Source organism: Chiroxiphia lanceolata, chromosome 5, assembly GCF_009829145.1.
Source record: "Chiroxiphia lanceolata isolate bChiLan1 chromosome 5, bChiLan1.pri, whole genome shotgun sequence".
Taxonomy (NCBI): Eukaryota; Metazoa; Chordata; class Aves; order Passeriformes; family Pipridae; genus Chiroxiphia; species Chiroxiphia lanceolata.
The window spans coordinates 61,174,435-61,187,323 of NC_045641.1; the positions used below are offsets into that span (position 1 = coordinate 61,174,435).

At 44.2% G+C, this 12,889-nt stretch overlaps 1 protein-coding gene across 6 annotated transcripts in view; it reads left to right on the forward strand.

Annotated features, from left to right (window-relative positions):
- The first annotated feature begins 660 nt into the window (after window positions 1–660).
- IQSEC3 (IQ motif and Sec7 domain ArfGEF 3) overlaps window positions 661–12,889 on the forward strand; it is a 101,605-nt gene continuing 89,376 nt past the window's right edge. For 5 of the 6 annotated variants that reach the window (XM_032688450.1, XM_032688449.1, XM_032688453.1 and 2 more), the window contains exon 1: window positions 662–1,199. In XM_032688450.1, the coding sequence (XP_032544341.1) occupies window positions 700–1,199 (500 nt within the window). In that variant the 5' untranslated portion in view covers window positions 662–699. Of the gene's footprint in view, window positions 1,200–12,889 lie in introns of all 6 variants that reach the window. The other variant, XM_032688447.1, reaches the window with a different exon arrangement.

Below are 12,889 nucleotides of genomic sequence, written 5' to 3' on the forward strand. Positions count from 1 at the left end.
GACATGGCACTCAGTGCTATGGTTTAGTGGGCACGGTGCTGTTCAGGCAAAGGTTGGACTTGATGAACTCAGAGGGCTTTTCCAACCGTGTTTCTAACCAGGTAAGCTAAAAATAGGGCCGTTATCAACGGGGCAGCCAAAACTAGCACCATTATTCAAGTCGCTTTAGAAAAACACCCCAAAAAGAAATGACTAAGTCACCCTGGATAAGGAAAGCCCAGTAACACCCAGAAACGCCACTCGGGGAGGAGAGCGAACCGTGGGGGCCGCGGGGGCTGTGGGCTCCCCCGGGGGCTCCCCCCGGCACCGGCGAGGCGGCGGCACCACCACCCACGCAGACGCGGGCGGAGGGCGACGACGGGGCGGCTTCCCAGGGGGAGCACCGGGACAGGACCCCACGGCCCGACGGGACCCCCGCGACCCTGGGGGCTTCCATCCGCTGCCGCGGCCCCTCCCGCGCGTGCGCGGCGCGCTCCGGGGCGGGCCCGCGCGGGGGCCCCTCCCCTCCCCTCCGCCCCCGCCCCTTCCCCTCCCGCGGGAGCGCGCGCGCGGCCGCCGGCGGCGCGGGACGCGCGTGCCCGTGCGCGCACCCGGGGCGGCGAGAGGCGAGGCGCGTGCCCGCGTCCCGCGCCGCTCTCGCCGGAGCGCCGGCGGGCGGGCGGGCGGGCGGGCGGCGGGGCCCGCGCCGGCGGCCGGGGCATGGAGAGCCTGCTGGAGAACCCGGTGCGCGCCGTGCTCTACCTGAAGGAGCTCACCGCCATCGTGCAGAACCAGCAGAGCCTCATCCACACCCAGCGCCAGCGCATCGACGAGCTGGAGCGGCGGCTGGACGAGCTGAGCACCGAGAACCGCAGCCTCCGCGGGCAGCAGCAGCAGCAGCAGCCGCCGGCCCCCGCCGAGCCGCCGGCGGCCCCCGCCGAGCCGCCCCAGGGCCCCCCGCCCGAGCAGCCCCCGCCGCCGCCGCCGGGCCAGCCCGACCCGCTTCAGCACCACCAACAGCTCCCGGCTCAGCCGCCGCCGCCCGCGGGCAAAGCGGCGCCGGCGGGGCCCGGGCGGGCGGCCGGGCACCAGCACCCCCCGCCGCAGCCACACCAGCACCCCCCGGACAAGGACGGCAGGGAGAAGGGCTGCTGCGCCGCGCTGCTCCAGCACAAGACCCCCCAGGCCATCGGCAAAGGCGTCCTGAGCCGGAGAGCGGAGTGAGTGCGAAGGGGGAAGGGGGCGGGCAGGGGTGGCGGGGGCAGCGGGAGCCGTTCCGGGCCCGACTCCGAGAGGGAACTGGGTTATACCCCCCTGCAGCCTCGCACGGGGAGAGAGGCAGTGTGTGGGTGGGTGGGGGAATCCCTCCCTCGATGCGTTCTCGGGGAGAGCAGGCAGAGTGCAACGAGGAGCCAGGATGCTGCTTCCGAGAGGCATCAGCCTCCCAGTTCGCCGCGCTCATTTCTGTGGACAAGTGTCCGTGGCCCGTGGGAAGCCCCTCGGGCTACTCGCCCGCGGTGCTCACACACGGCATCGTGCCTTCGTTGTCTGTCAGAAATAAACGAGTCCTGGATCGACGAGGAGTGAGTGCGGTTTAGCCCAGGCAGGGAGAAGCCTCGCAAAGAGCGGCGGCGTTGTGGTCGCTTCTCTTTGCCTTAAGTCGCTGGTATCTGTCAGAAAAACCCGTCATCCCTGGAGTGAGCTGGGGTTTTCCTGCCCGCGCTGATGTAAGGGGTGCATTATATTGCACGTGATGTGTATATGTTCATAGAGATACAGATACTGTACACGGCTTTGACATTTAGGGTGCTTACTGCCCTAAATGTGTGTGAGTTGTCTTTTTTTAAAATTTTATTTTATTTTATTTTCATTTTTCTGTGAGTGGCACCTGACGCTGATCCAGCTCTTCAAAAGGACAAAGTATTTTTTGTTGGTCTTTGCTCTTCAGTGAAGAAAGCTTGACTAATAGTACTGAATACTGGTAATGATCTGTGTGCATGCACGTATAGTAAACAAGGATGAGCATTCCAGCACTATAGGTGGTGGAAGAGGCTACTACTGAAGAGCAACATTCTGTTGGATTATGTATTCAGTATATACCATCAGTTCACCAGCTGGTAATTGCAACTGCAGTCAGTATTGTAATTTCCTTTGTTTAGGCACTTTGAAAGCAGGGGAATGTTTTCTGGTTGAAAGCCAGGGTTAGTGAAGTTAGGAGAAGGAGCATAGTTTCTGCTGTGGCTTCTTTTATGTAAGAATCTGATATAAGTAGTAAAACTAGATAGAAATGTCTTTTGTAGAATGATCTCTATTGTTTTGGTTATAGTAATGTCCAAACAAATGAAGTGCACAGCACACTGTATAGCCCAAAACGTCTTCCTTGTCTCTCTTGACAATTTAAATAAAAGGGACCCTTCTCTCTTATGTTTGTTTTGAACACACAAGCAGAGCTACAATGTGAAGCTGGATTTTCAGCTGGTGTAAGTGGAGTTACACCACTTCATAACAGCTAAGCATCTATTGTGATTTTATGAAAAATCAGTGAAGATACTACTATTGAAAGAAACACCATTAAAGGAATAAATACAGTCAAGGCATGCTTGAATCCCAAAAGGCAGATCCCTACTTCTAAAATACTGCGCTGTAAGACTCAATTTTGCAATCACAACTTAAAGGAAGTGAGTGGGCTACTCAAGTATTAATACAGGTAGTAAGCATTTAAAGGATCTGGCTCCTACTCATCATGCAAGAGCTGGAGTTTAAAAAAAGAAGTAGGGCCAGATGCTGCACTCATGCCGATTGGTGTAAATCCAGAATACCGTGCTTTAAGTCCCTGAAGTCAAACCAGTAAGAAACCCATATAAAAATGCATAATCAACCTCATTGTTTTTTCAAGAGTGACTCCCTGCAGTGAGGGCTCTGTTAGAAACATCGTCTCAGCAAGGGCTTTCCTTGCTTCTGAGCAGAGTTTTTAACATACGTCATTACACAGGCTGAAGAATCAATTTCTGTGCGTAAGCCTAAATACTTCCTTCTTATCTGAGCTCTTTTTACAGTAGGGTTTGACTGGGGGAAGAGCTGTAGTTTTTTTACTTCATGTCAAAATGCACAAAGAGAAGTGCATTAAGAACACAGCTGATTGCTGGTATATCATATGATAATCTTTATATTTCAGATGGATAGATAGATAGATAGAGGGATGGATGGAGCCTTTTTGTGGAAAGTCAGGGCTGCTGCTGGGGATAACAGAGCAATCCCTGCAGCGTTCTTCGCTCAGGAAGATTAAAATAGACTGTTTCCTTCTATGTATGTTTCCTTCTATAGCTTAGGCAAACCAAAATCTTTGTATAGAAAAGGGAACGTGAGAGAGGCCAAACATTTCTCACTCCAGCAGGTTCTTTCCCCCCCCCCATTTATTGTATATGCTGGGTTTCATCCTCTCTTTTGTCTTTTAGAAGAAAATCAAAGAGACTGCAGAATCCAACTTACAGGCAACTTGGATGGAGGGTGAGGAGTCTTTCACCACTTATTGCCAGGATGCCCAATATGCCTTATGATTCAGCTGGCCAACCTGAGAGTTGTATTTTTGCTTTTGTGTGACAGCAGGGGACATATACGTTAATACCTGCACAGACCAGGTGCCTGCACTCTCTTCCTTCCTCCCCTCATCTAAACATGCTTTTCCCTCTGTTATAAACCCTGAAATTCAACATTATCTTTTTTTTTTTTCACTTAACCAAGAGTATAGGACTGACTGTTCACTACAGAAAATGGCCACTCTAAACAGAACAGAAAGGATATTTTAGCATGTCGGGAAGCAGTGGCTGAAAGCAGGGGTTAAAGCAGCACCCAGGCAGTGCCAGTAATGGAATTTCCTCTGCCTCTCACAAAACGGGAGGTTGAGGCAGCACATTTAAGTGTACTTGCGCTACCCCTTCTCACCTCAGACACAGCCCAGGGATTTTACTCATTTTGAGTCAAGTTTGAGGGTTTTTTGCAGCCCAGCTCACCTCAAGCTCTGGAAAGAAATGAAGACCTGAGCTTTTGGACACATGTGACTCATTCATGTCAGCTGGGGCAGTCTTCCACAAGGGATTTGTAAGGAAAACCAACTGAAGCATCTCTCTTATTTTAAAGAAAATTTCAGTCTTCTTTTTTTTCTTTTTTTTTTTTTTTCTTTTTAAACTGACAACTTTTCTTTCTTTAAAGCCTTAAGAAAAAAAAAAGCCTACATTTTAAAAGGGGACAAACCCAAGCCCATCTCTAAAAATGGAAGAATTCCTGAGTTACGCAGAGGCCTCTAATTGTTGCTGCATGTCTTTGTGTGAGAAAGGTAGTACTGAGCTTGCCTATGAAAGGAGCAGAGAAAAACTCAGAAGATTCTTGCAGAGGTTTTCAGCAAGAATTAGGCTGATTATTATTCAGCGGCATCTGTCTCTCTCTACCTTAGGAGGCTATTGCATAAGCACCTCACAGCTTTAAAAACAAAAAAATAAGGTCATTCGTCATGGAATGTTTTGCTTCAAAAATACAGGTTGCCAAATTAGCATAGCTCAGATCACCCTTACTAGGCAGCCTCTTGTCTTAAGGGACCATCCCGAAGTGTCGACAAATCCTGTGAGTGTAAATTTTCCTTCTCTTCTTTATCAGAATACCACCTTCTTTGCCAATCCCCAGTACCCTTCACTGAGTATCAGGGAAATGCCACAGGGTTGAATTTAGCAGATTACGTCTAAATGACCCAAATCCTGCTGGTTTTTTATCAGTGAAACTCTCAGTAGGAGCTCTGTGTACGGAGGGACTTCAGATTCTGAGCCCAGGCATTAGTGGGAAAACTCGCTTCGATAAATACAATTAGAGTAATAGGTAATAATCTATTATAGTTCCCTTCATCAAAAGACATGGGTGCAATTTACAAACATTCTGTATTAAAGTGGCATTAAAGTCCTCTTTAAACCTTGTCACCAACAGTGAAAATAAGACATAGAAACAGTATTTGTCTGCCATGACATAATGAATCCAAGTACTGCCTGTAAATTATCAGCCCGTGTTTTCTCTGCAAGGTATCCCCTCATGCAAAACAAATTCTTAGAGCTCTTGGAAGAATTTTGCTAAAATCACATTTTCCCAGAGGTCTTAAAGCTCATTTTGGATTTGCATTGGGTTGAAAACTATTTTATTTTATTTTGTATTGGTCTAGGACAGAATTTTTTACCATAGTAAAGAGGCAAGTTTTAAAAGACAATGTAAAAGTCACTTAGTTGCCGTTGTGGTCTGACACTATTTGTTTAGGTTTTTTTTTTTTTTAATTTCAAAAGCTCAATTATGTAACTTTAAAATGAAGATACTGCATATGCAAAGGTGCTGTTTACCATAATTTTTCTTTTTAACTATGCATTGATGTTCTATTCTATGGATTATCTCCAGGGTAAAGGCATTAGAAAAAATCCCACTGATTTCAATGGATGCTAACAATAACTGTAAATATTATGTTTACCATTAACATATTTTGCTATAATTGCACATTGCACCAGCACAAAAACCCCTCCAACAATTAAAAAAAAAAAAAAAAAAAAGACCAGAACAGCTCTGAATGGCTCATGTACCCCAGATATCTATTCCTTTCACTACGGGCGCACAAGGAATGCTACTTTTGCCCTCTGCTTTCATTTTTTCAGATTTCCTCCAGCATATTTCAGGGTTTAACTCCCCTGAGCGTTCACACACCAGAAATAGTTGCATTGGTGCTGCCCTGGGTTCTGCAAATCCCTGCTAGCAATGTACTGTCTCAGCAGCAGAAGTTATTTGGAGTCGAGTGCTGTAAGCGGGTTTCAAATGATGGAGGTCTGCTTTGGCATAGCTACTGAGATGTTAAAGTCCTGCTTAGATGATTTTGAAATAAAGAACATAATGAGAGGAAAACAGAAAGTAGACTCTCTGTGACTATGTCCCACTTAAAGGTATGTCCATGCTGGTTCCACTCAGGTTGTAATCAGCTGAGACATACTTTATAACACGAACGCACCTGCATCTGTAAAATCACAGGCAGAGAAATATGGAGATATTTGTTCACAACGATAGTTAAAGAATAACAGATGAAGTGAGAGAAGGAAAAGGGCTCGGCTTAGCAAGGGTTGTGGATGAAGTTCTAGGTATAAAATTGCTGAGTAAGGGCAGCGTGAAGACTTCCAACCACAGGGATAGTACTTCTGTATGATGCTGTATAAAGTCCCAGCCAAAGCAACACAGTGTCAAGGCTGAAATTACTAGTGTGACAAATCTCACTGACAGGATGGGAGCATCAGGAAGTAAGAACAAGGAAGGAATCTGTGTGAAACGGTGCCTAGTAGTGCTTTGGACAGACACCTCCTGTGTTTCTGTGTCCTGAACCCATTAGAGCAGTACCTGGAATAACGAAGACTCATAGCAAACATTTAACAAGAGAAGCCAAGGGCTGAAAGTAACCGCAAAAAAGGTGAATTTTAAAATGCTTAAATAAGAAGGGATGCAAATGCATTATTTTTACTTCTTTTAATAAAAAATGGTGACATTTTTATGTCACTCAGGTAGATGTTCTGTTGCAACCAGGCTGCTCTTCTGTGGTGGCAAGGGTACCTTGCTTCCATATGCTCTGTAACGACCCATTTGGTGTCACTTCCCAGGCAGATCCAAGGTAAGGCTCTGTAAGAAGACCTTAGGAGCAATGGACTCACATGGCAACACTGTTAGCGTTCGAAAGAATTCTCACATGACTGTTTGGAAGAGGTATTTATAGGAAAATGTCCCAAATGAGTAGGTGTTAATAATGCCCTTGAGAATTCCTGCCAGGGCTTCAGTGCCAGGTGACTCTTGGGCTGGCTGTCCCGTTCTATGGAGCACAAGCAGTGGGAAAAGAAGTCTGTTCTTCTGAGAATGCAGCGACTGCTACTTCCATGTCCTTCATTAAATGATATGCACAGGAATACACAGTTTAGGCATCCATAGGTTCATACAACTTATGGATGCAGAAGGTGGCTACTTACATGAGGTAGACCGTACACATTCCCACCTATACCATACTTGAAATTATTTGCACTTTTAGTCAGAGTCAGAGAAATCTAGCCTTGGGATACTCATCTAGTCCTGAGTTCCAGACCAGATCCTGTCAGCTAGAAGTTGGGTCTTCTATTAATTATGGTGTCTACCTACTTGTTACAAAAAAAAAAAAGTTCACTTAATAAAATTATTTCTGCAAGCAAAAGTAGCTCTAGACAAACCTATATATTAGACTGTAGAAATTTCTCAGTTTTATCTTTTTTTCCTTCTGCCTTGGAATACAAGTTGAAACAGTAAAAAGCAGCTACTGTCTCTACGCCAGTCTTTCTGTATGACGGGTTAATTCATCTTCTGCTTTCCTGTTATTTTCCTTATAAATGCCATGTTAGGTTGCTTATTTTCTTCTTTCTTTCCTAGGTCAGCCGTGGTTTATTTCCCTTTTTTCCATTCTCGGTTATGAAACCTTTTGTTGTTTGTCCCTTAGGAAAACATTATGGAAAGGCAGAAATAATTCTCTGTTTAACAGATGGAAAATATTTCATTTGTTATAAAATTACCTGTAGCCTGTGCTTGTTACTTGGTCCACATTCTATTGAACCATGTAAGAACAAAAGGGAAAAAAGAAAAGAGTCATTTATGAAGGCAGAGCCTGAAATGTGACCATTTCCCCTTTCTTTTCATAGCTTTTGAAAAATAATATAAACCTTTTTTCCTTCAAAGAAGTGTATCTCGAAAAAAACCCTAGTATTATTCTTATATACTGTATATTCTTGTATTCTGGATTTTGTAATTTCATTTAGTTAAGCCCTAGGTGAGAAAATGAGAGTCTTGACTATTGGATTTGTTCTGCCCAATGGCTCTGTTTAGGATCTCACTTAGAGCATTGAACTAAGAGTCCTAAGATAAGTCTTTAATTCCTCCTAAATTTATTTTTAACAGACTTGTGATGCTGGACAGACCTTTTCATCTCTGTGTATTTTAAGATCTGTAGCAAAGCAGCTGGAGATCTATTGTTACAGACAGGAGTGGGCCGGTAGACCAGGAACGATCCTTTTTCTAAATTCCAGCATAGGAAGCAGCCTAAAGCTCCTGTCCTTGCTTCCAGTGAGTACAGCAAGGCAATATGTATATTTACACACAGAAAAGAGAATATATTTGCGTGAGCTTTTGTCTACAGTGTCTCAGAGCCAAGTTGAAGCAGCACCTAGTTTCTGTGCTTTTTACATACAGAAAAGCAAATCATCTGCTGGAGGAAATCAGTGCATCTTTACTGACGTCAGTACAGCCATGACAATTTACATCACCTGAGGATCTGTACCAGATTTTGTATATCTGTCCTCACACGCAGATACACATCCATCCACTGATGTAAATGAGTGTTGAGGATAGCAGTGGATAGCAATTCATAGAGATAACAGTGAGCAATGAGAAAACCATTAAGCAACATTCTGATTCCTTGTGTAATATGTTTGTAATGTTTTCTTATGGTATTTTAATATAAGGTGGTAGGAGTTTTGTTGCTGCAGGGTTATAAAGATACATTTGCTCTGTTTGATAATGTTTTTTTCCTTTTCTCTGTGCTGTGCATGCACAGTCTGCTTCTCACACAGGTATTATTGCATTATTTTTATTGCTTTTGCTAAGATTATGCTCACTGATCAGCCATTATGTTCATGTGATCTGAAGTTGCACTTTCTGAGGGCGATAGAAGATCAATATTTTTCATGATTAGTTGCATCTAAGAGGGGGCATTTTGATGAAATTGAAGTGATTTTGAGTAAGAAATAAGAAATGGAAAACCTTGTCCTTCCTGCCCTCTTCTAGCTGAAAACAAGGGGATCTTTGATCTGCAGAACTAATGAAGCTTGGCTTCCAGAAGATTTGTGTCACAGTTACATCTGATGCCTAGCAAGATGTGAGTTCTGATCTAAGCTTCTCCTGGTGTCAAGGCTTTTATAACATCCGTCTCTACCACGTAGACTTCTCTGTGGAGAAATGGTTTCAGTTAACTCAGCAGCCTTTTTCTCATTGGAGAACCTACAAAGTTCTCTCTGTTACACTCTGCCAGCTGTTTCCATGGAACTTCAGTCAGAGGTTAGTATCTCTGAAATCACTGTAACTCAGTTAAACTTGGTTGAAACTCTCCATGGGATCTGCAGTTACAAAGTAGGAACCAACACAGACACACATACACATAGAGAAAGAAAGAGATGCAGATGCATAGAAGGAAGAAAGGAAAATATTATATGGTCACAAAGGACACATTTTGCTTAGGAACCCAGGCAATAAAGACAAAGTCCTAGATAGTTTTTTGAATTAATGCACTGGTACATCAGAATGCCTCAACAGTCCACTCTAAATCTGTGACCCTTTCTTGGAACAGGTGTTCTGTTTGTAATAGTCTCTTAAAAGTCTTGGAATATTAAAGTTATAAAGAATTGGTTAATTACTGTAGGAATTCCAGTGACACACAGGTGGATGTTTACCACTGGCAAATGGAGTCTGTTGCTCCTCCTGGCTTTGCATGTGAAGTTGGTGGATCATCTCAATCCACCTGCCAGCATTTGCATGAGCCTGGGCTGCTGCTAAGGCAGTTACTGCTAGAGAGCTTAGTTTTTATTTCCTGAAACACACTGAAACCTCTATGTCATTCTCAAGAGTAGCAGAAAATTGACACTGAAATTATAGATCTTGAGGAGGCTTGGGATTTTCTTCAGGTTTTGCTGTACTTTGGATATTTCTTCAAATTCTAACCTTTCTATTAAAATACAGGACCTTGCTGCCAGTCTGTTTGTCTCTATGATGTTGATTTCCAGCCAGTCCTCTGAAGTGCTTCCCCCTATCCTACTCCAGTGTGAGAGCTGCTCTGATACTGTTGCTCCTGTCTCAGCATCCAGAATCTTAGTGTTGCAGTGCCTGGGTGGACCCTGCCTCAATGGAGCATCCCTGGATCTGCCTCCTGGATCAATATGGGTTTGGCCCTAAGGTTCTTCACAGAATTTATAAGTGACAGCATTTTTGAAAGGAGATGGTATGTCTCCAGATTTATAGAGATTATTACCTTTATTTTTACTTCAGTCATGGAACCAAGCTTAAACATATCTTTCCTTGCTTTTTCCCCTCTGTGAATCATACTGTTTCTGCCTCATTTGGACAGTTCCAGGAGAAGTTTCAGCTCTGCAGTCAGTTCAGAATTCTCACAAATGTCCTTGTCTTTAATTTGCTGTTTTTAATTTGCAAATCCATTCCCAGTAGGACACCAGTAATTTGCCTGTGTCTGCCTAGGTACTTGCATGGCCCCCTTCACCGTAGTAACTGAGTGTCTGGATTTGTCCTGAGAGCCCATGCTGATATCCATGCACACTGGACCACTAACCTTCATGTGAACTAGCAAGGAATCTGGGGAATCTCCTGCCTTCGCTCTGAGCGTTTGCTGGTTCCCGTGCCAAAGACCTCTCTTCAAGTAATTTTCTTCTATAATGTTTTGTGCTAATAAATCTATATCCAGTCAAACTCCTGAAGTAGACAGACTGCACAGCTCTGATCAGTAATTTGCACTGTTTCACAATGGAGAGCCAGATTTTGTTTCCACGTAACTGTAAATCTGAGTGTCTCACTTAACGAGGTGGCTTCAAATTTGAGAGACATGAGATAACATCTGATGTTACAGATCTTCTTGAACTGACTTCTGTCCCACCACTGGAGGTAGTTAGAGTTAACTATTAGCCTGTTAGCCTGTTAGATTCTGTGCATACTTGCCGTGACAGTCATTTGGGATGGCACAGCCAACTGCTGTAATGCTTCCCCCAAGAATTCTTTATTACTCATTTGGGAAATTACTGATCTCTGTGTTAAGTCACAGCAACATCCACTGCTGGTCCCTTGTTTCTGCTGAGAAAGGAGTCAGTTTCTCATCTTTGTCAAGCTGAATACAGAAATATTTTCTTCACTAGACATGCTCTGACTGGAGCTATTATGCCACCTTTATCACCTCATTTACCATGGCTTTTACACAGCCAAGTAGATAGGGAATACCAGATTGTATCCTTGGTGGATAAGAAGTGTTGGCAAAGAGTCTGAGTCTCAGATATTTAAAAGTGTCTGGCCTCCCAAAAGTGGAGGAAAGAATCTGCTAGTTTTTTAGATAGGGATCAGACTTCTGCCAAACTCCATTTGCTTTCAGCAAGTTATTTTACATGTAGGCAGAAGAAAGAAAGCACTGGTAATGGGAAGAGGGGCAGAAGAGGATGAGAAGCATCTATAGTGTGTTTCTATTCTCTGCTAAGGGCAGCCCTCAGGCTGGTTTTAAGTCTATATTAACCTACTCTTCAAATCCCAAGCCTGAAAGTATGGCTGGAGCGTTGCCTCAGGAGTACATCCCAGCAATGTGCACCTCTGCATGCTCTCTGAAGCTCCTGCAACAGCTGTAGGATAGGATATGCCATAACTTGGGGTTCAGCAAAGGTTGCCTGTGCAGGGAGGTACAAGGTGGTGGAAGAGTGGACAGCAGTGGGGAGAAGTTATAAGGAGAAGAGGAGAGGGCCAGTGGAAACTGTAGAATGCAGGAGGGCCAGGAGCTCCATATCCTTATCCTGCAGTGGCTGTGAAGTTTTTGAATGCGTGGTTCATTTACATGTGCGACTGTAATGATGCTTTGGTGTAGCTGAGGGAGGGAAAGAATGACAGGGGTTTATGTTCTATTTTTATGAAGCCTCTTACTCAGGAGAAATTGATAATAAACAGCACACACTGAACAGTATCCTTAACAGATACTGACTGGCTGAAGCCCAGTAGGCAACTCCCGGGCTTAAGGAAGGAGCCCACTACTGTATGCCCAGAGCATATGTGACTAGTTCTCATCACTGTGGGGTGGGAGGTTTATCTGATCTCATAAAGCAATGCAGTTTAACCTGGCTGGGCGGTGTTTGGGAGATCTCCAAGAAATACCTCGAGTGCCAGCAGAGGACAGTGGAGTATGACCGTGGGTAGCATAATTTTCAGGATATCTCTGCCTGCTATTAACACCTCTGTTTTTCAGATTAATTTTTGGGAACCTTGACCACCTGTGACCCTTCATAGGATATACATCCAGAGAACAAAGGTGTTATCTCTGTTCACATCCTGGAGTAAATGTGTCCTCACGTTCCTCTCACTGGTTTTGCCTAATTGACAACAGGCCTCATTGTTCATTGTCTTCTTCTTGGGAAGTTGTTTTCTTTTGTGTGACACAGGTTTGAGATGCTGGCAAATCCTCACTAAGCAATTTACATCCTGCTGCTTCAAGCACAAGTGATAATATAAAATATAAGGAATCAGAGCCACTCTTCTGCTGCAGTTTTTACAGGGCTTCATTGCAGGCTGCTATGGCCAGCTCTCAGATCTAACATCAGAAACACCTGTATTTAAGAGTTGAACACATATACACATTAATGTTACATTTTTAAGTGCTTTAGGAAGTAATGCACTTATTCCCAGGGGAAATATTGCTATTGGATGTCCCTAGCAATATCTAAAAGTACAGGAAGTAGCAAGTATGTAAGCTCTAGTACACCTCTAACTATGGCAAGATCTTGCTACAGGATGAATGATAGAAATACCATGGGAATGTAGGCAACAATAATAATAATAGTAATAATAATAATAATAATAATGTTTTCTGCATTACTCTTTAGCAGTTCTTACAAAGGTAGTTCTCATTTGACAGGAGGGAATGAAGATATGGAAAATGTTTTGCTTGAGTTCACCCAACTAGTGAAAGCTGAGAGTAAAACCTGTGTCCCAGGGCTCTGATCTGTCAAGTAGGATGCAGTGCCTTGAAAGGAGGAGACAAACAGGACAAGAAGTGTTAACTGTTATAAGGTCACTTCTATAGCAT